This window comes from Ciconia boyciana, chromosome 7 (genome assembly GCF_034638445.1).
Source record: "Ciconia boyciana chromosome 7, ASM3463844v1, whole genome shotgun sequence".
NCBI lineage: Eukaryota > Metazoa > Chordata > Aves > Ciconiiformes > Ciconiidae > Ciconia > Ciconia boyciana.
This window is the reverse complement of record NC_132940.1, coordinates 56050884-56077851: the sequence shown is the minus strand read 5'-3', so window position 1 is coordinate 56077851 and position 26968 is coordinate 56050884. Positions and strand designations below refer to the sequence as shown.

General features: G+C 40.5%; 1 protein-coding gene across 1 annotated transcript in view; it reads left to right on the top strand.

Annotated features, from left to right (window-relative positions):
- The window catches only part of PDE6D (phosphodiesterase 6D), a 39772-nt gene extending 13480 nt beyond the window's left edge, over window positions 1-26292 (top strand). Inside the window, exons 2-5 of the mRNA XM_072868402.1 lie at window positions 17231-17319; window positions 22151-22276; window positions 23129-23234; window positions 25670-26292. Coding sequence (XP_072724503.1) covers window positions 17231-17319; window positions 22151-22276; window positions 23129-23234; window positions 25670-25751 — 403 coding nt within the window. The 3' untranslated portion in view covers window positions 25752-26292. The remainder of the gene's footprint in view (window positions 1-17230; window positions 17320-22150; window positions 22277-23128; window positions 23235-25669) is intronic.
- Window positions 26293-26968: the final 676 nt, after the last annotated feature.

Sequence of the window (26968 nt, the reverse complement as noted above, 5' to 3'; positions counted from 1 at the left end):
TGAGGAACAAATTCTCTTTAGGTAAAACAAGGGGAATTTAGTCAGAATCAGTGTGTGAATGCAAGAGAAATTCAGTGCTTGACCTTTTATTTGTACCTTCTCTGAGACTGCCAACAAGAATCTCTAAGTGCTCCTGTTACCGTTGATTTTGGTGGTGCGAACACCTGCCTATTAGCAATTAGAATAAAACTCACAAGCTCATTTCCTGGAAGGTAGGAGCTATCAGATGTAATGACTACAGGCTTTATTGATGTGATGGGGATTTGGAGTGCTAACAGACAGCCTAAAGGTTCCATGGCCAAATAAAAATCTCTTGAGTCCCTGAAGTCCTTTGCACAAATGAATTCTTCCTCTTTTACAGGCCTGTCTGAAATCAAGACAAGTCTCTGTGAAGACTGAGCTACAGATTTTCCCTCAAAGGAGTTTTTACAGTCTTTTTCAATGATGATTTTTTGCTTTGTTCTGTATAGGTGGATACCTCACTTGACAGTAACTCTGAAATCTCCCCTGGCCTAATTTCTGTTCTCAGCAACACCAGTTAAAGTATGCTCTTGAAGACAGTTTTATTTCTGCTCTTTCCTGATTCCCTGGAAGAGCAAGAGGCTAAGCAACATCATCTTCATGAGAAATATAAAAAGTCAAGGGCAGGACTTTCTCTCTAGGGACAACTATCTCTCCCTCATGCGAAAGAGGTGCGTGAAAAGCTCTTGATATGAAAGATGCCTACTTTCATGTACCAAACATTCACCAAATATATAAGATCGCTGGAGAACAACAAACTACCATCTGAGAGTTCTTTAAACTTATGGCTCTTGAAGACTTTTGTGGTAGCTGCTGTTGCTTGGATATCTGGAGTTAAGCATATCTGCCTTCCTGTGCATGGAGGGGAGTTTTAAGGGCTGGCTGAGAACAGGATGTCTCCCCAGTAATAATGCAGCGTGCTTGTAGTCTCTTCCAGTCTTTGCGCAGTTAACCAGAAGTAAGAAATCTTTCAAACGTACAAAATCTATACTCCTAGGCTCTGCCCTGGCCAGTCTTTCTGCTGTAGAAGATTTTTAAAAATGACAGTCCCTCCCAGTTGCTAGATTTGATGTTCAAAAGGACCTGTGTCACAGTCCTTGCTAATATGGCTGTAGATGTTAACTTGTCATGTCATATACACAAATTCTAATTTGCTCCTTTTTTCTCCTAACATCTTATTGTCCACTGATAGCACTATTTTGGTGTGGGGTTCTCCTTGCCAAGGTGAGTATTCTGGAATATCTAGGAGTCCAAGTCCAGGGAGTCTGAGTCTTTTGAAAGTCAGAGCAAAGTTGTGGACCTTTTGTTCTATGCAGGAAGCACCCACAGACTGCACCTTTCCCACACACTATGTAGAGAAGAGAGGAGTGTGTTTCAAGAAGACACAAAACTGTTATGTATGCCACATTCATTAACAGATACATTTAGTACCCTTTAAAAGAGAAGGTGAAGGCAAACCTGCTTATCAGAGGTCTTGGGATACACAGAAGCAGTTCTTCAAACTAACATCACCAGTGCCATCTTCTACAGATAAGCCATCAAGTTAACAGACCTTGTTGTGTCCAAATAAAATCACAGGTGTTGAGTGAATTACTGTGCAGAAGCAGGTGGATATCACTTTCTCATCTCTTTCTATTGGGATCTAATCAGTGTCTGAATCAAGGAAGATTGACCCAGCAGAGTAAATGTTCTTATAAGTCCCAGGGAGGCCTTAACAGACTTGATCCCATACAGTTGATCTCTAAACCTCTGTATTCACTGCCCTCCGTTCAGATTTCTTCATGCGGCTAGCTACTGAGAGAAGAAATCAGTGTTCAGCAACATTGATTAGGATTGCTTTACCAATAAGTTAATACTATTTATTTTGTGTATAGTAGTTCTTATCAGCTATACAAATATTTGTGAACATAGTGCTGAACTTCAGAAGAAAAAGTATTCCAATAGTCTTTGTAGATGCACAAATGGGATCTAGTTTTTCTTGTAGATCTGAAGAAGTGCTTTAATTTTAGTCCAGAGAGGATGACTGAAGAAAGCTTCACTTATAACAGGTGACATAGAATAATCTTACTGTTGAAGCTGTAAGATTCTGGAATTTACATTTAAGGAATTCTGGAATCTCAGGAGTTTTGCAGGAGGCTTCTGAGATTGCTTTCAAGATCTGTTATTTTTCTTCACAGGTGGAAGCATTGCTTCTTGTTAAGGCTTTATAGTTTTAGTTGTAGCTCCAACAAGTAGAATCCTTTTCTTATCATTTTAATGGGGTGAATCAATTTACTGTATTACACCAAAAATTTAACAGGAAGCAATGTTCCCACTGATAACTTGAATAAAGATTAAGTATAAAATTTAATCTGAAATGTATAGGTAATGCTAGGTAAAAATTATCCTGGAAACTAAGAGGTTTTCAAACTTAAAGCATAGCTAACTCAACTAGGGTTTAAAAAAAAGTGTTCTGTTTTCAAGACCCGTCTCCTTTAGGATATGTTCAATGTGTAAGTATGTCAACAAATTATGTGAGTCTGTCACCTGGCATACTTGCTGCACCTTTTTCATCATTGAACTAAAGTAGGATTGTGAAGAGATTTGGTCTTGAAATTAGCTCTTTTTAATGATTTAGAGTTTGAATGGCCAAGTTGTTTAGTTCAACTGAAAAGAATACTGGGACTAAACTATTGCAGACAACTGCTGATTTTCCTATCCAGATTTCCACTATCTCACATGTTAATGTGTTCCTCTATTCTCTGCTCTATATCAGTAGGGGTACTTTGGTAGATGGAGATGGCTGCTTCTGTGGTAAGTAACCTGTTTCTTCTCTCTCCTCTTAGTACGTGCATCTGTTTGAGAACATTTTCATGGGAGGCACCTCACTTCTCTTACCAATAGTTCTCCACAGAACAGTGTTTCTCCAAGGGTTATTTAAGGCCATCCAGTTCAGTCTAGGAGGACTCACATGTATCTCCCCCTTATTTTGCAGAACTTGTGGGTCTGCAGCTGCTACAAGTTTTTGGTTTTGGTTTGGATTTTTTTTTTTTCTTAATGAAGACTGATTAAAAGGATTCCACTAAAAGATGGAATATATATTTGTTCTGTGTGGAATATTTTTTGCCAACAGAGATTACAGTAAAATTATTGAGTAAACAGTATCCATCTGAGAGAGGTAACCAAGCTAGCAGGACTGTTTCCTTCGTGAACACTCTAATCACCTACTTAATGTTAATTTATGGCAGTACAGGAATAATTAATAGGAGGCTTTACAAACATAGATGTCTAGGTAGTACGTGCATCCTGTATGTGTGAACTACGTGGTGCTGATCTTTGACATAGGCAGCAGTCCAAAGGAATGGCAGTATGAAGAACCAGATGTTGAACTGCTAGACACTCAGTGATGCTACCATACCGTGCCTCTTTTATCCTTGGAAATGGAATAAATAAAGGTTCTCTAAAGAGAGGAAGCCCAGTTGAGCAGCTTGGAGTACTGGCACAAAAAAACAGAAGAATTTTTGCACTGTTGAGGATGGCAGCGTAGTAAAATAGTGGGTTTTGAAATTAGAGTTCTTTTGGATTAATAAATATAAGGGAAGCCTTTATGCAAAATATTACTGTAATTGCAGGCTCATGTTCTGATCGCCTTATCAGGGGAGATGCATCTTCAATGGCATCTTTGTTTGTCTTACAATGGAAAAAGATAGAAAATAAGCAATTAAAGCAGGCTTATTTAAATGAAAGGCTGTTCAGATGCCACACATCTGAGCATTCAGCTATGCAGTTCTAGCTAAGATTGTTGGTTAGTTTTTCTATTTAAAAAATCCTAATTTATTGCTGCTGTGTGTACTTGCTTTGTAGTATGGCCAGACTACTGACAAGAGATAAATTCTCTCTTTTTGTTTCAACTGTGATCTTCTCTCTCTTCCCGCTTCTCACCCTCAAGCAGTCTCTTATGAATGTGAACATAGAAATGAGAGGTTAATTACTTCCATTATGTTCTTGAGTTCCTTGTTATACCAGTGAATCTTGTAAAAAAAATACTACAAAATCTGTTCCTGGTCAGTTAAAAAATAGATGGACTTTGCTCTGATTGTATATCAGTTGACATTCTAGTAGGGAATAGTGTGTTTATTGAGCTTTATGAAAATGAAAAACAAACCCCTTGTTCCCTAGCTTGTGGTCTAAGTGCCACCTAGGCATGGACAAATCCACCATTAAATTCAAATCTCCCAGGAACATAAGATACCCTAGGGAAAATCAGCAGACATCTTTTATATAGTGATAAAGAAATATATTTTCAAAAGGAAACAGTTTGTTTTTATCCTGTAATGCCTACTCATAACAACAGTCTAATATTAGTGGAAGATTAACATTATTCAGCCAATTAAATGTCAAATCTTTATGGCAAACCAGCATAGATTTTGAGTTAAATCTCAAAGACTCTTGCTTTCTCGTTGTGTGTTGCTTAATTGCCCTGGCCAGTATAGAGGATGTTGTGATCTCCTCGTTAAAGACGTCACACTGAGAAGATTGTAGTAGAGGAATAAATAGAACAAGTGTTAGGAAGCCAAGCAGCTCATCTTGGTTGAACTAAAATGCACTCCACACAAACTGGCTTCCCCATAGGTTTGTTTCTTCTAACTTTAAGTAAGATTCAGTTACCATTTTGCAGAGTATCTAACTAGCTCTCTTGAGACTTTTCTAAGTACATCCGCCTCCTTTTATGAAATGTTGTTTTACCTATTTGTGCAACTAAGTAGCCAACATTTTTTTACAATAAGTTATTCCTGTGGTAGAGAGAGCAGACAAGGGCAGTAACTCCCAAAGTGTAAAGAAGCTCAGAATTTCACAGGTGAGGCTCAGTAGGGAGCTTGAACACTTGAAGGTCTGCTAGATCTGGGCTGGCTGTGTGCAGACCTGTCTTGTTATCATTAGCCTGTATTCCTGGCCTATGGTGCTGCGGTGTGCAGTGCTAAAACATGAGTTGTTCTGGGTAGGGGCTGCCAGACCCATCCAGGCTAATTGTCTCCATCTGAGCGCAAGCTGTATAGTCACAGTGTGTGTCTTTGGTAACAGGTCTGCTGTTTCTCCTTATAATTGGCCTATGTGGGGCAATCTGATCAAATAGGTTCAGACATCCTTCACAAATAGAGAAGATCCATCAAGATAAATATAAATGTTTCTGCATGGGATTTTGTGAAAGGAAAAATGGCAGCCTGATGTTTAGGAGTTCAACTACAGGTAGATATCTTAAGATTTGAAAGATTTCCCACTAAAATGTTAAACTGTATGTGTTAATAGATTGCATAAAAACAATACAAGTATGAGTGAAAAAATGAGTCCTTGCCCGTTCCCAGCTGGATCTGGTGAGGCTGGAACTACTGGAAACATTTTCAAGCAAAGTTAAGTTAGTTAGGAAAAGCTTGCTGCTGGAACTTACTGCTTTTTTCCAGAAGTTTTTTATTCCAGGGCTGCTCAGACCTTGTTCTGCTCTGATCCCAATGGATTCTGAAAGAATGTAATGAAGAAAGGAAACAAGGCAAGATGCAAAAGGGTGGGCACTTCCCCATAGTGGCTGCCTGCTTGCAATCCAACTCTGGGAAGCTTCATTGGATATGGAAACAGCTAGTCCCAAAATACAGTTCCATAACAAAACAGTGTAAGGGAATATCTCAATGTTACAGGTCCATTCATGGATCCTTGTAATATGGCTGGTTGTGTGGCATTCATTTTGGAAGCACAACTCTGCCTAGCATGGAGACTTTACTTTTAGTATTTTAACCAAACAGCTTCAAGACTTGGCATTTTCTCTGAAATTTAGACTAATAGCTCAACCACTGACTGCCCGTGTTCAAGGAGTCTGATGGTGAGAGTGCTGATGTAGTGAAGGAGGTATCAGGCTGTTTGGACTTAAAGAAAATATGTTTATATTGGTTCAGCTCTTAAGAGTCCTTTAGTCAGTAATCTCTGAATGTCATTCTGTACAAAATTGATGGTCACTTTGTACAAAATGGTGTCTGCCTATCCCTGCCAGCAATGAACAGCCACAGCATTTGTCCTAAGACTTTGTCCTTTCAGATTAACTGCTGACTATGTTTTGCAAAATTATTGCTACAGTTCCCGGCACTGGCAATGTTGAGGGCAATTTGAATACATGAGAAAGTGCTGTGTTTCCACTCATTCATTGGGCTCCCTTTTATACCTAATGAAATTTTGTGGAAGGAAGCCTTGTATATAAAAGCATGTTAGAAACCATGTATCAGGGGCATCTCTAATTTTTAGAGTGGGGGAGATTTTTTAACTTGGCTGACTACTTGTCTTAAATGAACAAAGAAACAACCTGTGATATTAAGCATAACCCATATATGGACTTCATTGAAGCACTTTGTCAGAGCTCAAAATATGCTTGAGTCTCAAGATTTAAAAAGGAAAAAGAAAAGGAAATTAAGCATTTTCATGGGAACTCTGTTTGAATTAAAATGAACAAAGAAAGGAACAAATGTGGTACTTTCCCCCATGACTATCCTATTTATATTTCTGGTGGTTTTAAGTTGTCTTAACATAACAAAAATATTATTGATAAGTTTCAGAGGTTTGCTCATTTTTCTAGCTAGAAGCATTTAGCTTCTATTGTCAGAGCTAATAGATCTATTTTTTGTCCTGCTTTCCTATGCCATTTTAGACACTAAAAAGTACTTCTAATTCTGCAACCAGTCATCTTTATTTCCTTCCTGCCCCCCACTTCCATTAGTAATGCTTGGCAGTGATTCAGAACCACCCTGCTTTCTAGTTAGGGTGAATGAAAAACCACCAAAAGCAAGAAAAACACGGAGGGAACGGAACCACTGGCACCCGCTCCGTAGCATGATTGCAGCAATCTGTGCTACTGCAAAGTCACTCCAAGTTAGAGTAAGAGTTTCCATTAGCTAGAGAGCACAGTTCCTGGCTGTCTAAAGAGAGAAGCAGTATTGTCTATTGAAGCACAAGGTTTGAAGCCAAACACCTCCTGAGATCTCTTTCCTCTTCCCTTACTGATTCATTGTGTGGCTGTGGGCAAGTCTTCATGCTTATTTCCCAGTCCCTACAATATGTAGTTATTAAAAAGCTACTTTGAGAATATTATTTTAAGTTTTTGAAGCACAGCATAGTACTAGGAATTAAGTTATTAGTCACTGAGCTGTAGGGTATTGCCTATTCAGTGGGATATCCTATCTTTCTAGTTAAATTATAGGATTCGTCTCCTGTCTGGAGTAGCCCAAGGTAGATGATAGTGACAGTATGAAGCTGTGCAAACTGGTAGCACAGTGAATGAGTTCATGCCAAAGCTCCGTCTCCCATCAATTTCCAATCTGCAGATCTGTTCATCGAAGAACATGATATATTAATACCTCCAGTAAATTACATATTCTTTTGAAATACATGAATCTGATAAATCTATGGATTATCAGAAGTAGTCTTTGGAGCTCAATAGGCTGGTGTGCTAGAGAGCTCTGTAAGAAGAGACATGAGGTGAAGGGGAAAAAAAAGAAATTAAACATTAATGGGGGAAAAAGCACATAGTCACAACATAAGCACTGGCAGTTGGAAGTCATCTAGGCTTTTTGTGTTGTCAGTTGCTTATTTTACCAGGGGGACACTTTCAGACCGAGATGTTGGTTGGAGTTCAGAGGATAGATAACCGAACAGCAGGGGAACCTGCTGATGCTCAGCTATGCCATTTTCAATAAACATCACTTCACTCAATAGAGATATTATTGCAGAGGCCTTCAAGGAACAAAGGCATCGACCGGCCACAAACAGTGCTATATAAAACTGCCTTTTTAAAGCCTTTTAGGTTTTTTTTTTTTCCCACATTTCACACAAGGCTACAGGTCGTTCAAGTGAAACTATATGAAAACGCCAGCTAAGCAGCCATGTTTATCCCATTTAAAAATTTGGTCAAAGAAGTCTTTGTTCGTCTGCTCGGGTCTGTGCCCTGTCAGTACGCGGAAGTGTGAAGATCCGTTTAGACATGTAAAAAAAATTCCACTCCTACAGTGTTGTAAAAATGACATGAAATCAAGACAAGCTTTCCTTTATAAGCAAGCCAATATAATGCGTATTTTAAAACAATTGAATAATGGCATAAAATAAAGAGGCATATCAAGGTTCGAAACACCTAATTCCATTAAAGCTAATTTCATTGCATGACTGTCGTGACATCCTGTGTTTCAACTCTATAAAGAGCAATAGGCCATAACGATTTACAGGGAGGTAAATTCCTCTGAGGGCTTCTGGTTACAACCTCATCTATGAAAATGAAGTTATTCACCAGAACCCCTTGATAGATTATTTCCATGAAACTCCCTCTAGTTCACTTATTGCTGAGAACCTTGAAATATTATCATAATAGTTCAGCTGTGTTGAAATGATTGAATGTTCTGAAGTAGTTAAGACGAAATGAAGTTGTTTCAACCACTGAATCACTTTCAGCATTCACTTGCAGAAAGGAAAATTGTTTGATGTGCTAAAATTAAAAAGTGGGCAAACTGAATTGCATACTCTTTTTTTTCCAAATTGTTTGGGGGCTTAAAGCATTTGACTTAATTTTAAGCATTATGGATAAAAAAATCTCTATCCAGCCAGATTTAAATTCCAGGAATGCTCTTTTAATTGCTTCTCCCTCATCATAATGTCCCTTGGAGTGGTTTCTCAGGCTGTCCTGTGAGCTGCCTCACCTTTTGATATAGGTGGGGCATCTTCTGTAAGGAGGTCCCAGTGTTTTATGTTTCAATTGTATTTTTAGTTTCCCTTGTGTATGTGGTGTCTCTATTAGCTTTCTCCTTAGTTACATTCAGTTTTGTTCTTTCCACTGAGCTACAAGCAACCCACTTTAAAATTGCATTCTGATAAAGCCCTATGGATTTTAAAGGTCACATTCTTTTCTCGGATGAATACATAATTCCCATTGATTCACCTGCTGTTTCTGCAAACTCAGTATTACTGATGACATTAATTATGTTAATATTCAAAGGATTCTTAGCATGAGCTCAAGTTTTTCTAACACGCTAATTTTTGAGATCCATTTAGAATGCAGGGAAGATGGGGAGGAGTTGAGCGTTATTGCACTGGGAAAGAGAAAATAATTTTCTTTGTGCAATTCATGCTTCTGAGATGGTCCTGCAAGCAATGATGAGTTTTTCTAAGTTATTGATTGTTTTACTACCTAGGTTGTAAAGCAATCTCCAGATGTGATCGCATGTTGTTTTTCCTGCTGAGGCATTGGTATAAAGGAATTCTGTCAAGCCTATTCAGAGAGGCCAAAGAAAAGCCTAAAAAACATAGGCAGCAGAAAGCAACATAAAACCACTCCATTGCTTCAGCTTGCCTTTATTTTGGCACTGTTATCTGGTTCTAGGAACCATTTTAACATCTATTTCTAGAGGAAACAAAACACATTTCTAATAGTTGCAAACAAAGCACTTCCACAGAGCTGGCACAGAAAGCAGCTTGCTCCCTCTGATGGAAGAACCTGCCCCATAAGCTGGCAATTTGTGTGTGTAGATTTGATTTGGAGCTTATTCCCACTCTAAACAACATTGTATTCTATGTACCACAAGTGCATTTTGGTTTTTGCTTTAACTTTCATTGTTAGGGATCTCAAATCTTAGGTATTTCTTTCAGAGCTTAGAAGTTGTTAGTCTTTTTAGGTTGAGCTTACTTCCTAGAGAAGTGCCTAGCACACGCTCCAGAAGCGTTGTCTATGTGGCCTTTGCTGGTACATTGGGGTAACAAGGCAGACTTCTCATCTGCTGCAGGCAGGAGCTGCTGGGGAATGTCACATGTTGTTGCTTTTGTCTGAAGAAATCAAAGGTTGCTTGCAAATGCCTAAATTGGTTCCTATTGCTCAGCAGTAACAAAAATTGCTGGAATTTGTAAGAGAGTTAAGCTTCTACAAGATGAGACTCATGTGGACAGAGAGGTAAATCTTGAAACAATAGTGTCTACATCTGTCCCTAGTTCAGCTGTTCGCACAACATTGTAATTTATTCTTTTTTACCTTTTTCCCTCCTGATGACCCTTAGCTTCATCTCAGTAGGTCTGTAACTCTTTCCTTCAAAATGTACACCCATTTCTTTCTTGCTCCTTTGGTTTGAGGAAGAGAGGGAAAGTCAATGAAATGGAAGCCTGCCTTAGTTTGCAGTATTGCTGTGTATTACTGAAGAAACAAAACACATTCTCCCATCCTGCCTGCCCATGCTGGACACTTCTCTTTCCAGAGTCTAGGAGCTCTCCATCTTCATTGTTTTTGTACAAGTACCTGCTTTTGTTAAGCCTACTACAGGTGTCACCAATTCTGATTTAAATATTTAAGATTTGGAGAGATTTCACCCTGAATATTTTCAGACAGTAAATTGACAAGAGTGAAAATTAAATGTAATCTAACTGAAAGCAAACTCTGTCCCTTAGTCTGCTATGTGACGTCACTAGGATGCTATGAAGTAGAGATGTATGTTAATTGTCCATTTTGATGAAAATAGTGAATAATAATTGTATTATTCAACCTAAACTCTTTGAAAGGCACAGATGTGAAACTGGATAGTCTGCATAAAATTTTTATTAGCAAATGTTGGATGTGGTTTTACTGCATTTCCAAAGATGCCAAGTTAAATGGCTTCTGTATTTCTCTAGTTTGATTAGCATCTCTTTGCAGCTGGTCTGACTACGAATTGACCTATGCTGCTTTTTTGTTGTAGACTTTTGCAGTGTGCCACAACGTGATAATAAGATAATATATATTAAGAGGTTCAAGCAGGAAATACTTTCATGGTGAGAACATAGCTCATCTTCAAAATGGTTACCCAAGGTGCAGAGACTGTCTTTGTTAAATTCTTACAGGGAGAATGTGACATGTAGCAATGCATACTGTAGCTTAACAACAGGACCAACCTTGCTGCATAGCAGAAATTATTTGAGGTCTACTTAATATAATGTAGCAATATTAACTTCTGCCCTATTAGCATAATTTTCTATTACAATCAAGGTAAGGTGGACATGGTATTCAGTAATATGTGTGACTGTCTTTCCAAGTACAGGCCAAGAACAGCTTAATCCAGGACTGTCTGATGTTAGATGAAAATATGTGGTGATACAAGATCCGTATAGACAGCATCTGCAAGCAAAGATGTAAGAGGGAAAGTAAAAAGGGAAGTACAAAATATACGAGTATATGATATTGTGTCAGGTTTTTTGCTATGATGCTATAGCTGTTAAATATATCCCTCTGATTACATCATTTGCTGTGAAATTACTTGTTGGTTGCTGAGGACTTTTGCTGCATTTTGTCATGTGGTTCACATTAATCCGTGGATCTCCCTGGCTTCTGTTGCACAGCAATTTGTTCTGTGCAGGAGACTTTAAAAGCAGGCTCTTTTACAGTGAGTACAGGAGTGTCAGGAGTGCTTTGAAGGGATAATTGGCTTCCTTCCATTTGAGGATTTAATAGAGCACCTTTCCAGTACCCAGCACCTCCCGTCATTTGGAGAAGCACAGTAACCCACATCTTGTGCGTCACTCCAGGAAAGTTGGTTTATAATAGCAGAGTTTTAAAAAATACCTGCTCCTGTAAGAGCTGTCACAGCACCCTTTCTGACTAATCTGGAACCCAAGAGAGTGTGCTGTTGTCTGAAAGCAGGAGAAGTTGACAGTGCTATACCCAAAGGCTCCAGTACTGTTTGAGGAATAGCTTCCATTTTGTGTGTTTGTTTTGGTACTTCTGTTACTAGACAGAATGGATGGACGCTCATCCAGTTCTTTCAGATATGATTTTGCACTGAATTTCAGCCTTAGGCTAGGAGAAAAGACTCCTTTTCTCTTAACACACTGCCAACATGTATACTTGTGGTTTATTAAACACCAAAGACAGCAGCATTTCTCTTGAGTGCGAACAGAGTGAACTCAAGGACCTGATTCAGCAGAATGTCTGTGCATATGCTTAAATTTAAGCACGCAATTAAGAGTTCTGTGGAAGAGGGATTTGGGAATTGTAATAAAAAGTGAGATTAGAGATTGGAAAGATTACAGGATGAATGGCATGAGTGGAGTAGAAGCATAAGGCTGTCTGGGTGGTCTACTTTGTAATCCTGTAGTTCAGTAGTTATTTTGCGTAACTTATTTTGGTCCTTACTCCTCAGACTGGATTGAAACAACTGAGGTGCAAATATTCTTCTGGGAAAATATGTCTGATAAAAATATAATCCGTAAAGGTTGATCTTTACTTACCTGTAACATTCTTTAAAGTAACATGCTCACCCATGTCATGAGTGCCTGGTTGTGTCTGCTTTTCACGACAGAAAATGTAAAATAAGGAGTGAAAGTTGGGCAGTTCAGATCAGAAGCTTTTCTGGGTCTGCAACAGAGATGTAAGTCTGAATTGTCCAGGCCTTTCAGCTCCACCTTCGCCACCTTCTCTCTGTCATTTATCCCATAGGACAATTCTTATTAACTTGTAATTGTTGAGATCCTGTTTGCACCTGGCATGTAGTGAACTGTTGTTAATGTTGCATTTTGTGTACAAAAAAAAAAGCTGGCAAAGATGATGAAAGACCTTCCCTTCCAGGAGTGGTTACGAGCATTAAGCTTGCCTTTATTATGAATAAGATAAGAGTGCAGCAGTTACTCAGGTTTTAGAGTGGTGTAGACAGCAAGGAATAAAATGAAAAATGGACCATTTTAATGGAAGAAATGACACCTACTGTTTGCTGCAGCCTTTCAGATATTGAAAAAGTGCTAAACTTTACAACATACAAATAATAGTCAGGGAGATTGGGGCAGAACTTCTTTAATTCCATACTACTTCAATGATTAATTTTGTTTGTACTCATTCTCTTCCTTCAAGGTTATTCTTAATTACCAGTGTGGTAATACATGGGAATCTTTTGCAATGCTAAAGCACTTGAAGATAAGTATGTATATTTCGATTTGTTTGAAAGAAGTGATGTCTATGACAGATACAAAAAAGAAAGAATTTCTGTTCTGAGATCAGAGGTATTCAAGACAACAAAACTTGGATTTAGAAATGCACAAACCATTTCCCTTCATCAGGCTAAGCAAAGTAGGTCTGTGAGGAAGCTAATTCATGTCATGTATATAAAGCAAGTCAAATTCCAGCTACTACAAAGCTTTTATGTAAGACTTTGCTGACCCAATAAGTGGTGGAATATAAATAGATCAACAGTACACCCTTCCTTCTGCTGTTCTACCTAATCCTTCCTTGCCTTCAGGATTGAAGAGTATTTGATCTAACGAGTCTTAAATCAGACATTGTTTCCTACCAAAAAAAACCAAAATCCAGGAGAATGAAAATTTAATGGTGTAAGAGTGTTCTTGTGATTTTAGAATGAGAAGATGAATTAGGAATATACTATTGTTCTTCCTTTTTTTTGTTCATATATATTAACCTCACAAAGCTGTAACTGCCTGGCTCTCTACTTGCTCTCCTTAGCTACCCCTGCCAGGTGACTTGACATGAGCCTCTTCAAAAAGAGTAATTGTGTTAAACCTATATTAATTTACTTTCTCCTTTTCAATAATACTTAAAATGCCCTCTTCATCCTGCCTGTAGGTCTCCACTGCTGCTCAGAAGATGGAGCACTTTTTATTTTTAGTAACAATATCTCATGCTGGGATGGAAGGATCTTAAACCAATTAAACACATTAGAAGATAACAGTGTGTGTGGGTTTGGTTCAAGATCTCCATTTTCTTCACTCTGGGGTATGTCCTAATACCAGCCTTTCTATCCAAGATGACAGAAATAGTGTGATAAGCTGCTAACTAGGTAAGCAGTACAGCTGCTGCTTTGTCAGGTATTCCCTTGCCAAAAAATCACTTGTGATGGGTTTTGCCTTTTTTTTTTTTTTAATTCCATTACAGTTAAGTTTTATAAATTATCTCTATTTTGACTTAGGACATTTTTTTCAGATACCTGTTTCTTTTTAAACATTTATTTTTTTAAAAGAATGAATCTCTTAAACATGAAGTGTTTTTTTCCAATAGAAGAGGATTGTGTGTGCACTTTTAAGATCTGATGATTTGTTCTTCCCTTTTAATAATGCTTAGTTACTGGGAAAAAACTTATGAACTGGCTAGAGTATTGTGATCTCTTAAAGTATGTCTGGATCCACATATTTTAACTCTGTGTATACACTCTGAATAGCAGGTTGATTTCATTTTTTTTATTTGCAGAAATTGGAAAAGCATGTCCTGAACCTGCACATGCATCTTTCTAGGCCAGAAAGCCTTTGGCTACACTGACACTAAACCTTTATTCATTTGATACGGAATTTACATGGGTTAGCAATGTCCAGATTGTTTAAATACAAGATATTTTCTAGGAACTGTGGCATGCATTGCTGACCTGCATGCTCTCATCAGCAGGGATATAGTCTTGAGCTTTTTATTTATTCTTCATCTTTAATTTGACAGCTAGAATACAAAGCATGGGGCAGGCTGTCCTGCATAGATTTACTCTTACAGTGGAACATCAATACAGAATAAAGTCTGATAGCACTTTATAGAAGTCTAACACCCCAAATGTTAACATATCTAGCATTGTTCAGCATGGCAACGTAACTTGTATCATCTCTCTTGGACTGGATTGAGAGATAAATCCTTACAGGGAGAAGCAACAGAGGTCAGTGGTCTACAGTAGTGTTTTCTCTCACCAGAAATAGTAGGTCACTATCACTCTATAACTATGTATTTCACGTAAGGATAATAATTAAGCTGAGAGGCTATGTATACTCTTTGAAGGGCACTTCTAATGTAATACTTTTGAAAATGGCAAACGTGATTTCAGAGTACTCCAAAAATTGATACGGGAAGAGGGACAGGAAGGTAGGGCAAGGCATAGCAAGGAAAAAGGAACATGGTTAGAGTACTGGTATAGCACTTGGGAGGCTGGATCAGTTCCTGTGCAATGCTGGGTTTGCTGTTCTGGTTACTGTTTCATCTCCAGTTCAGTGGTCCTTGTCTACTGCTCAGTTTGGCACTACACAGCCTATGGCCGGACCTGTGAGCTCATGATTCCCACTGATATTGATAGTGAACAAATAGCAAGTAAATACTTCTGAAGGGGATAATTTTTTAAATGTAATATAGGTTTTTGATAATCAAGTGCCCAATTTACTGAATTACTGTACTGCTAATAGTCAAGAGTGTTTGCATCGCAAGGTGTTGTGAAGATAAATGAATTTGTCAGTGAGATGCTCAGATTGTCTCATTTGTTATTTTTCCCTCGTACATGGCATTTGATAGATTGCACACTGCTTTCTATGCAAATAGCTTCACCCTGGCTAGTTTGTGTGTTTGTCTGTGGGAAGATGTATCTAAAAATGGTGGATTTTTTTGGACATTTTAAATTACGGTTGGGGCGGTTCCATCCTGTGGGTTGCGTTGGCTGGGGACTTCGAGTTTTCCAGCCAGCACCACATGAAGTGCCCAGCCCTGCTGCAGGTTCTTCTTGCCATGCTGCTGCTCATTTTCTCTCTCTGACTTGCCTGCCTACAGCCCCCGTCTCCCTTGGTTTGGTAGCTGGGGAGGGATCTCCATTTCCAGCTTTCTGCCAGGATATGGAGGTGGCATGTGGGGCCCTCCGGGGATGCTGCTTTCCATCTTCTCCCCCTTTCCCTCCTGCCTTAATCCCAGAACAAGTGGTAGATGTTATGTGTTATAGAACAAGTCTAGAAGGACATGAGCAGGCTGCCCTATGCTCCCTCTTCCCGTGCTCCAAGTTGTTGCTAAGTTTTGGAAGCTGTAAGGCCATGCCTGTGTAAACGGCCCCTGTGCATGCATTCCCACCTTTCTCCTCCCCGTTGCCCTTTCAGTGGGACATGGAAAGTCTGGCCAGCCTTCAGGAAGGGAAAGGCTCCTCACATCTGCGCTGAAGCAGCCATCTTCCCTTCCCTCCTCCACACACATAATTTTAAAACAAATGTTACCCTGTAATGCAAAATTTGCTAAAGCATCTGTTTCTTCCCTGGAGCTCTGGAAAAATTTGATCAATGTGACGAGTTTGTGTGAGTCTTCCTGGAATGGAAACTGTGTATGTTAGAGGATGAGTTCAATATGCATGTCTCTGACAGCTCCTATTTATACCTACGTCAAGGTCCATATTGTCCCTCTTATGTTACTCTACCTCCCCAGTCAGTTCCTTGAGCAGCTGGTCTCTCCCCTTCTCCCAGATAGTTTCCAGTATCTTGTCTAGGAAGTACTGAGTACGAAGGGTGCACTGCCATAAACCAACAAAAGGAAACACCTGGAAAGGTGTTGGTTTGCATGGCCTTATCTCACAGATCCTGCTCTATTTAGGCTGCTTACATTTGTGCTGGTGACTCCTCAGAGCCACTCTGGTGAGCTGTGGAGCAGGAGGCTGCTGCAGAACCTTGGGCTCACTGACAGCTATATCCCTGTTCAAAATGGCAGCGGGCAGGTGTGCAGGTTCCTTGTTCTGATGTGTCAATGCCTGAGTTACGTTATGGGAGAGATTTTTCAAAGGTGTGCTTAAGATCATTATTAATTGTCCCTTTGAAAATGTGAGTATTTCATACTTGCCTATAACTTTAATTACTAATTCACTGATCTAGGCTTTTTGAAAGCTAGCACAGCCTCACGTGCTGATAGTGAAAAGAGAGGCTCTCTCTTTGCTTAGTGCTCAGCAGCTGAAGAATTCCCGTGAGTGGCAGTTACCAGGTCAACAGCAATAGAACAACCCTTGATATTAATATTTTGTAAACTAGGAAAACAAGCTTGCTTGGGTGTTTTTCTTTTTCTAATGTTATATAGGAAGCACTTCTTTTTCTAGCATTTTTCAAATGCTGGAGAACAGCAATTGTTTGTGTAGAATTATCTGTTATTGTTAGTAATGTTCTTGCTTCTCTGCAGCACAGTGACATTGCCTTTATCCTTTAGAAGCAATGGAAAATTATAAATGAGGTTAACAATCTTCATTCTAAAATGAAAACTAGATCTGTGACTATACAACTCTTGTTGCATTCATTCTGGTCAGGGTTTGGTTTGTTCATTTATTTTCTGGGAAAAAAGCGTCTCTTTTCCTTGGCCTCCTGAGAATCACAAAACATGATTGAAACTCAGCTGGAGTAGCCTATTTCAGGGCTTAGCAAAGAATAGTAAGCACAGCATTTGGGACTGTAGATAGCTTGTTTTCCTTAATTGCTTCCCAATCAGAAATTGGATGAACCTTCGGGATGCAGAAACGGGGAAAATCCTCTGGCAAGGAACAGAAGACCTGTCTGTACCTGGAGTGGAGCATGAAGGTACTGTGTGGCCTTACTGTGCATTTTGGGGCTGGGTGGTGCTGTATGTCTGGGTCACCAGAGCTGCAAGTGTACCCCTGCTTTGAAGGACAGATGTCCTGGCTGTGACTTCACACCTTCAGAGGCTTCCACCACAATAACCCAGGGACACATGGAGAAGGGTGGGAGTGGATCAGTGGCTGGCAAAGGGCACAAGTTAAACAATGCTAAGCAGGGCATGCAGCTGGGTAAGGAATGAGTGTCCAACCTTTGCCAGGTCGAGTGTTGGTTCCAAAATGAAAAGTATAAAAATATATTGACTTTTCTAAGTATAAAAACAGGGTTTAGTCAAGGTAGAGCTCAAATGGAGAACCAGTGGGGATGAAGCATACACAGTTATTACCTTGCCTGGCCACAACTGTCCTAATATTCTCCTGCACTAAATTTGACCTCTGCTTTAAAATGGCATACATGGCACATTCGCTCTGCTCTTCCGTCCCTCTACCATTGCTAGGAAGGCCTGTTGCCCTTCCACTTCTGTCCTCACTAAGTAGCAGGGGACTTCACTGTCCCTTACTCTTCCCCATTTGTGACAAAGCACTGTGATAGGTAACATCCCTTGCCAAGAGCTTTGCTTTGGCTCTGTGAAGAGTCTGACCTCACTGAATTAATTTCAAAGGCTTTTCTATTATGTGAGTACCATAGCTGATCTCCAGTAAGTGGAGTAAACTTGATCATTTAATTATGCTGGTGACATTGATGTATTTTTGGTTAAACATCAAGGACTGAGTTCTGCCTGGCACTACTAGGACTTACCTCTCCCATAAATTGGAAAATCTGTTGTGTCTGAAGGAGGCAACCAGCATATAAAGATCCTTCTCTGCCCAGAAAGTGTACAGAAGATCTGTGGCAAAACACTGTGAGTCCAGTAGTCTTCCAGCAATATACCTGGTTTCAAAGCCAGCTTAAGGTGCAAGAGAAACGAGTTGCTTTCTCCTCATTTGATCCCCAGTCAACATTCATCTGCTTTATGACAAGAGTTCATTATTAGGACCAGTAGTAGGTTGTCTCAGCTTAAGAGGGGCCTGATGCCAGGAATAGAGGTTGCAGCTCAGAGCTAGAGGAAAGCAAAGCTGTGACTCACTGATTACTAAGAGCATTTTCCAAGCTTTGTCTCCTTCAGCCTTGCTAACCTGTACTCCTATTCTCATACCAGTGGTAACAGCAAACAGTTCTGCCAATAGGCCTTAGATATTTACTCATGCTTACCATACAAGATACCTACACTAAGGAAAAGCATTCCAGCACTTTCAAATACACCTGTAGGAAAGCAATTGAAATACAACTTTCAAAAGAAATGCGATAATTCATCAGTTCAATACTAAATTTCTTAAATTGCAGGTTAGTGATGCTTTGCCTTCTTGATATAACTAATATTTGGCATGTCCACAGCAGCTAACAGGAGACCTAGGAGAAATGAGGAATCAGGCTTTAGAAAGCAGAAGAAAATCAGCCAAAAGTATTCCCAGTCTTCCCAGATTTTGCACTGCAAAAGTTTCTCCTTGGACGCACGGCTAGTCTTCAAATCTTCTTCACTCTGTCTCAACAGACTGTTGCACTGCCTTGGATTAATGCAAACTACAGAAAGGTGTGCTTTGGGGCAGAGAGGACAGCTGGAGCTGTGTCTCATGAGGGTTTGTTGTGTTGCCCCATTTCCCTCCTGCCATCTTTCTCACTTTGGCAAATCATATCACCTCACTGTGTCTCAGATTTTCCTCACATATAAAACAGGAACCCTCACCTCCATCAGAGGAGCTTGGGGAATTAATTAAAGCATACTCTGGCATGAGATTAATGCCCATTGTACAAGGAACTGTTAAGACCTTATCTGGTGTGCAGTTCAGTCATCCATCTAGAAGATAGATGACTGCAAACTGGAACAGGTGCAGAGAAGAGCTATTAGGAGAAGCCACTGAAAAGATTACAGATGGGAGGATGGTCTTCCTTAGGAGAAGAGAGGAAAAAAGCCATCCTTGTGTGGCTTAGCAAGAAAAGAAGGCTGAGATGGATAGATTATTCTCAATAAATAGGCTAAGAAAGGGGAGAGGTGTCCAACAAAGGAGGATAATCTGGCTATGAACTAAAAGAAGGTGTGGGGAAATGGTACAGTCCTGCAACAGAAACAGGGAGGGCAAACAGTCAGAATGATTGTTTTAAAATGAAGGCTGTGTGTGTCTCAAAGTCATTATATAGTACTTGTCTGTGTGTGTTCTGTGGCCATTCAGGGCAAATCACAGTCTAGACATAGCAAACAAAGAATCAAATATATAGCAGAGTGAATAAAATGTATTTCCTTTAAACAGGACTTCTATTTGCTTTTTAAATGGGACTTCTATTTGATTTAAGTACAGGTTTCTTTAAAAAATGAACTCTTAAGTTTCAAATCATGATACTGTATTACTACCTAAACTTACTATTACCACTTAGATTAAATAAAAAGAATATTAATGTGGTATTGGATTGCTGCCGAAGTCTTAACGTTAAACCACTGACAGTAGTGAAAATCACTGCCTGAGCAACTGAAACTGGAATTAACCATCTAAACCAGCTTTTGACAGCAGGAGCTTTTCCCTCTACTCAGTCAGCTCAGTTCAGTGACAGTGCATGCAAAACTGGGAGGCAATCTGGGAGATGCAAATCCATAAAGTTTGGTTTCTTCCAATGTACAAGCAAATCTTGGAGTAAGCTGCTGCGGTCTAGCACTTGTAGAATCTCCAGTGTTGTTCCCAGTCACCACAGCCAGCTTTCATTCAGGAAATACAAATAATCCTTTCATTATGTAAGAAAAGATGTAGTTTGAAATATAAAAGAAGTTTGGCTAAGATAGCTTTCTTACACGTCCCAAATATTTAAGGTAGTTTTATTAAACTATATGAAAACGTAATGATACAGATATTTTAATTGAATTTCAGTTTCGAACTAAATGCAGTTGGACCCAAAATGACTTGCATAGTAAATAAGAAATGTGTCATTCCTCCCTTTCTAACCTAATCAGAATTAAGTATCTGACTAAATGTAAGTTAGCTCTATGAGTGCTTAAATAAATGTGCAGGTATCGTATATCCTCAGGTTAACAACAAGCAATACTAAATTTAGGATAAAGTCTATGCTTACCTGCATTTCAGCACGTTTTTAAATGGTCCTAACTGATGGGAATCAAACTTCTCTCTCTTCTATCTTTTTAATGGAAAATAAGAGATATAAAAGCAAAATGAGTTTAAAATAAATAATTTCAATTAAAATTTTCTGCTTGATGGTATACGTATCAATTAAAACCTCTTAGATCAGGGGTTTAAAGACTACACAGTCCTACTTTTATTAAAAGTAACCTTTTATTTTGTAGTTTTACAATATTAAATTAAACATTCCCAGCAGTCTGTCTTGGGGATGAAAGAAATGTAATTACTAAATTGCAGAAGTCATTTTACACTTAACTGTAAAGGGATGTTTATTCACAACAGTCTGTAGTCTGTACTTGTGAGGCCAGTAAAAGATGGTGCCATGTAGATTTCTATGCTGAAAAAAAAAAAAGAAAGACTAAAAATAATTAGAGAGCTTTTACATTTAAAACTCTTCCCTTACACTTTTAAGTTTCTTTTTTACCTTTTTTTTTTTTTTTTTTTTTTTTACACAAAGGGTGGGGTGTGTACTTCTCCATGGGATAGGATGGTAGCTTGCATTCCCTAACCCTCCAGCTCTCTAGGTTGCTTTCATATCAAGGCCCTACTCCGTTAAACTGTTCTACATTAGGTGGATTTGCCTGGGGTTTGGTAGACTCTTCCGTTTATTAAACAGCAGCCTGCTGTCTGCTCATGGATGTTTTGATACGTTTTCCATTTAGGAACAGTTTGGCTCTTAAAGCACATGCCAGCTGTATTCCCTCCCCTCTTTATTTCTAATAAATTTACATGAAACATTTTCTAATACGCAGGAAGGATTATGTACAATCACACCACTGAAGTATGACGGGCTTGGGAGATTTTTAGTATATTGACTCCCCCCCCGTATTGTCCTGATTAGGGACCTTTCAGCATATTAATCAATGCTCCCAAACTGTCCCTTCTCTTACTCCTCCACCTCTAAAAAAAGCCTTATGAAATATCTACCAGGTACAGTTTGCCACTTGCTGGTGGTGTCTCACCCATTGCAAGAGCCCTGATACCTTGGATTGCCAAATTACTTGCCAAATTACTTGCCAAATCTCTCTTAAACTCTCTAGTTTGGTACTGACTTTAATGCCTTTGTGGGTTTCAATGTTTGGGGAACAGACATTTTGCATACTTTTACAGGACGACTTCCCAGAGCTATGTGAGATGGCTGAAACAGTGCTGCTGGGCTGAGAAATAGCAGTTTGTGGTTTGCTGGAGATGCACAGTCTGAAAGGGAAGGAGAAATGAGAAAGGCTAACACACTTGGTGTACTAAGCAGCCCTTCGGCTGCTTGTGATCTTCAGCACACTTCCTGAAGTAAAAATTTAAGTTGCATCTCATATTTCGACTTGAAGAATTGTGTTTTTAGTAATAAACAGCTAATAACCAGGAGTCTGAGAAATCAGTATCCCTGGTTCTGTCACAAGTTTCTTTCCTGGCTCTAGGCAAGTTACTTAACCTATCTGCATCTTGGATTTCACTCCTGCAAATGTAAAAACAAAGTCCTTTATGTTTGCATTTCTCCTGCTACTGTGAACTTGTACTAGCACTAATCATTATTTCAAAGCGCTGTTATAATAGCACCTGAAGCAGCTGGGTTTGTTTTATTGTGCCCAAATAATGCTTCTTTATCTGTTTCACAGCTCGAGTTCCTAAAAAAATCCTGAAATGCAAAGCAGTGTCTCGGGAGTTAAACTTTTCCTCAGCAGAACAAATGGAAAAATTCCGACTGGAACAGAAAGTTTATTTCAAAGGGCAGTGTCTAGAAGGTATGCATCTGCTCTGTGTGCAGCCCTGCTGCAGCACAGGGAGTGACCCCCAGCGCGGTGGGGATTAGAGAAACTAAAATGGGTTGAAATGGTGATTTTAATTTTTCAGAGTAGCACTGAAGCACTCATCTTGTCAGGACTAATGGGCCACAGTATTAGGGATAGCATTTCATAAGTGTATTAACACTTCGTTATGTAAGCAAAAAATCTGGGTAATCATGCTTCAGGGCATAAATCCACTGCAGGCTGCCTGAGGCAAGGAAACAGGTTGTTTTAGAGTCATCCATTATGGGGATTCATGCATCTTCCTCAAAAGCACCTAGTGCTGGCCACCGCCAGACTGGAGGCCAGACTAAACGAGCCTCTGGTTTACTTTGGTTACAGCAGTGCCACCAAGTATTGTCCGTGTGACTCCATAGCTGCACATCTGATCTCCCTCACTGCAGTATTACTCTTAATCTAGGGTGGAGGAGGGGGAGATAAAACACTGAGCTCCTTGTCTTTTGGGCAACCAGTTGTACACTTAGTCTCGACTGGATCCAGGGGATGTCTGCAAGAGGGGGAGTGTGGTTTCCCTGCTCCCAATTAGGTGTGATGGAATTTCCACTGAATGCTAAGGAAGTGGCATGTCTTTATCACTACCATCAGCTATTTTAGAAAGGGAGTAGCTGCTTTAAGAGGAGGGCAGGGTTCAGTGCAGTTTAAGCTGTACAAAGTAATTTAAATGTAAAATGTTGGCAGCATAGCAGGACAGTTTAGGGAGTTCCCCAGCCTGTCAGGTGAAAAGCAAAAGGACCATTTGTGGATTTTATCTTCTTTCAAATGCCTCTGGATCTTCTTTTTACTTTGCAGAATGGTTCTTTGAATTCGGTTTTGTGATTCCTAACTCCACAAACACTTGGCAGTCCTTGATAGAGGCAGCACCTGAATCACAGATGATGCCAGCTAACGTTTTAACGTGAGTGCCTTGGGCTTACAGAATCTGAGAGCAGGCAAAGAAAAAGCAGTGTGTGGCATTTCCTTGGGGGCCACAGTGGGAATGAAGAGAGGGAGCTGCTACCAACTCTGAATCACCCTCACTACGGTTAGCTGTTGAGAGATAAAAGGGGCAAAGCCAACCTCATTACCTTCTTTCCCATAGGTCCAATTTGCATTAATATAGCAATAAAAGTTTGCAGAAAGTGGAACTGATCCCTTATTAGAGTTGCTTAATTTTTTCAAAAGGTGAACTGTGAAAGGATTTTAAAATGCTTTGCAGCTTAATACCCCTTCCATCCAGGGGGAAAAAAAAAAAAGCGATGTTTGGGCCATTTTCAAATCCAACTATTGATCACTGACTCTTGTCCAAGGTGGTTGTTTTTCATGCAGTGTATCACCTATAGGAGCTGCTCTAGTGTTTATTTCATCACTGTACCATTTTGCCAAACTTTGTGTCTTTTACATTGGATTATAAACTATGTATTTAGTCATATGGAGTTGTATCTGGGGATTAAATACCCTTAACAGGTAGGAAACAGTCATCTTACAGTCACCTGTAATGGCATTCACACACCTTCCTCAGAAACGTCTAGTCCTGGCTGCTGTTTGCACAGTGACTTCTGAGTAGGGCAGCGATCCCTAGGAATTGTGTCAGAAATGCATGCCGGGCATTGCTCTGAGTGTGAACAGCAAGGCACAAGCTTTGGTGGGATGATGGAAAAGGCTCCTTGAGGGAGGTCCCTGGGAAGCTGTAATCACTGACAAAAAGCCACCCTCCCTGCAGTGCTAGATGGGTGCTGGCAAGCACATGAGGAGCACGTTGCCAGCAGAGACAGAAGGGTATGGGAATCCTCCTGCCAACAAGAGGCAGAGAGGGAGCAGCCAGTCTCACCGCAAGGTCACCGTGTCCTCTGGAAGACCTTCCTCTCCAGCGTTTTCCCTCTCGATCCCTCTCTGGAGACAAGCCAGTCGCATAGAGAAGGCACCAGGATGGGAACTACCGTCAGTGATTCCTATTCACAGCACATTTCAAAGAGAGAGCAGACTCAGAAGAGAGCATCAGTGTTCAAAGAGTGCTCACTGGCACAATCTGCTCAGAACCTCATAAGTGCTACACACGTCCTTGGCTCCCAGAGCTGGTGGCTTTCAGTCAGTACAGGAGGAGCCAGATTTGGGAATCAGAGTAAAGAAACAAAGACATCTGACAAGTTGGTTTTGACCATCTCAGGAAATCAAGGCATTTTCAGGACTGGGAGTCACAAGAGTCCAGTTTTCAAGTGACCTTGAGGATTTTCCAGTGTCCCATTCGTTCGCTGGAGTCTGTCCACTTGTAGTGGGCAGCCCAGATCTCTCTCCTATTGATGCAGGTGTCCTAAAGTCATTCTTGAGGCTTTTCAGTAGAATCACCAGCCCAAAGAAATCCAAAGGGGGTTTTGTGGCCCAAAGAAATAATCTTTTTTCAGCTGCCGAGACTTGGACAACCCCTCGCTTTCTGATATTCCCAAAGACCTCATGTTTGTCTCCGTGTTTCCATAGCAGGAGAGAATGGAGATGTGGTATTTGGTGCTAACCAAGGCACTCTGCGCAAAGGATTCCCAGGATGACTGACTATCAGACTGAGAACATTCCCTGACGTTTGAGTTCAAGCGTTAGCCACGCCACAGCAAAAACCTTGCGCTCTTGCCAGGTTTAGCTTTGCCAATGTTACAGATACCAAGAGCCACAGTGGAGATGGAACTGCTGCTTTGATTTTCAAGAGCCAGGTTATTCAGACATGGTCAGACCACACTGCTCAGGTGTCCAGGTGTTGTAGTGACCCCGAAGTCCTTACTTTTGTCTACCGAAATCTCAACATCAGCAACTTAAATCATCAGAGCTTTTGTCACACCCAAATCTACATTTCCATTGTGGTTTGTGTAAAATATGCTTGTGCGTTTGCATTTAAGTACTTCTTGAGGGAAATGACATGTTAAGTTGGTTGAAGTAGCTTGCTCAGCACTACAGGACAGAGATGGGGGATAAAAAAAGAATTCCCATTGGTTTTCACAATTCACTGCAAGAGAGAGGGGCCTGAAGGTGCTGGGACTGCTAGTTTATTTTTAGCAACAGAATTGAGCAGACCTTTGCAGTTTGTGAGCACTCTCTGCAGCCTGCGTGGTACTGTGCCCAGAAAGGGGGTGACAAGGGAGGGATGGGGGAAACTGCTCCATGTAGGAATGCAGTGGAGAGATCCTTCAGCCCTGATGGCCCCCAGATCAGGACACAGTGCTCACTGCATGCGGCTCCAAACCAAAGCTTGTGTTGCGGGGCGTAAGATGTCAGCCCAGGCTTGTGAGAGTATTGAGAGAAGCAGTTGTTTTCTACTGTTCATGCACTCTTCTAATACCTCTTCTTTCTCCTCTTTTCCTTCCACAGTGGTAATGTTATTATAGAAACCAAATTCTATGATGACGACCTTCTCGTAAGCACTTCCAGAGTGAGACTTTTCTACGTTTGAGATGGGGCTTTTTGGAGCTCTTTTAGTTTTCCTCCATACAGTTCTTGGTGCAGAACCCCCCGACTATCCAGTGGAAGACACTCCTGTAGGCGGTGACCCTGGGGACCAGCTCAACGTGGGTTGTGACCTTTGCCCATCAGTTATTTTGCTTTCTCCTCTGACAAGACCAGACCAAACCCTCAGAGACAGGACCATCTGCTCAGCGATGCACTGGGGAATAGAGGCTGTCTCTGAACACGGGCAAACGATGGTCATGCAGAACCAATACTGTAAATTATGTTAGTCTCATCCTTTGTACTTCTCTGGATGCTGGTATAATCTCCCATTTCCACTCACACCAAACTCTCAATGCGTTTCATTTTGGGGGGGATTAAGTTAACCTTTTCATTTTTCTCATGTTGTAGGTTTTTATCCTTTCACTGGATTTCTGTGTAACTGGTCCACATCCTCTTACCCTGAACTTGTAAAATAGACTGTGATATCACCTAATGTAATTAAAACAAATTTCTCAATTAAAACATTCCTACCGTCCAAAGAAGGGAAGAAATGTTAGTTCTGTGCATTTTCCTTTCTGTTATAAAAATGCCTCACAGCAGGCACAAACTCCTGTCACTCAAGCCAGCAGCAGAACAGGGCTTTCCACAGCCCTGCTTCTTCCACAGCCCCCAGATCCTTGTTAAAGTTCTCTTCCTCCAGCTGACCACGTAGGAAATGTTTCCTGACTGCTCTGACCAAGGTTTCTCCTTGGCCTCATTTCTGGCCATTAATCCCTCGGGGCAGTTTGTCCTGTTTGCCCAGTCACCGGTTTCTTGAGCAACACTGCACGCCGTTCCGCTTTTCTAAGTTCCTGGGGACGCGCAAACCCCTCTGGAAAACCTGTGCTCCCCTGAGCCCACCAGCATCAGGCCCGTGCTGGGCTGAGCTCCCTGAAGCACAGCTGTGGCTACGGTTGCTGATGCCAACAATCCCCATGCGTGCGCGGCTTTAATGACACACAGCGGCAATTTTGCTACAATGGGCTGCTTGAGCCCTACCACTACTCTTTCCTCTGGTCATTTATAGTTAGCTCTAGCACCTGTAAATCTTGGGAAGGGGGCATCTCCAGCTTCTGCTCTTAAACATCACAGGCAGCTTTATGATGGCCCAACACCTCGGTCAGCCTGTCCCGTGGCTGGGCTTGAGATTCTCGGGAGAGTCACAGGGAAATGAAACGCATC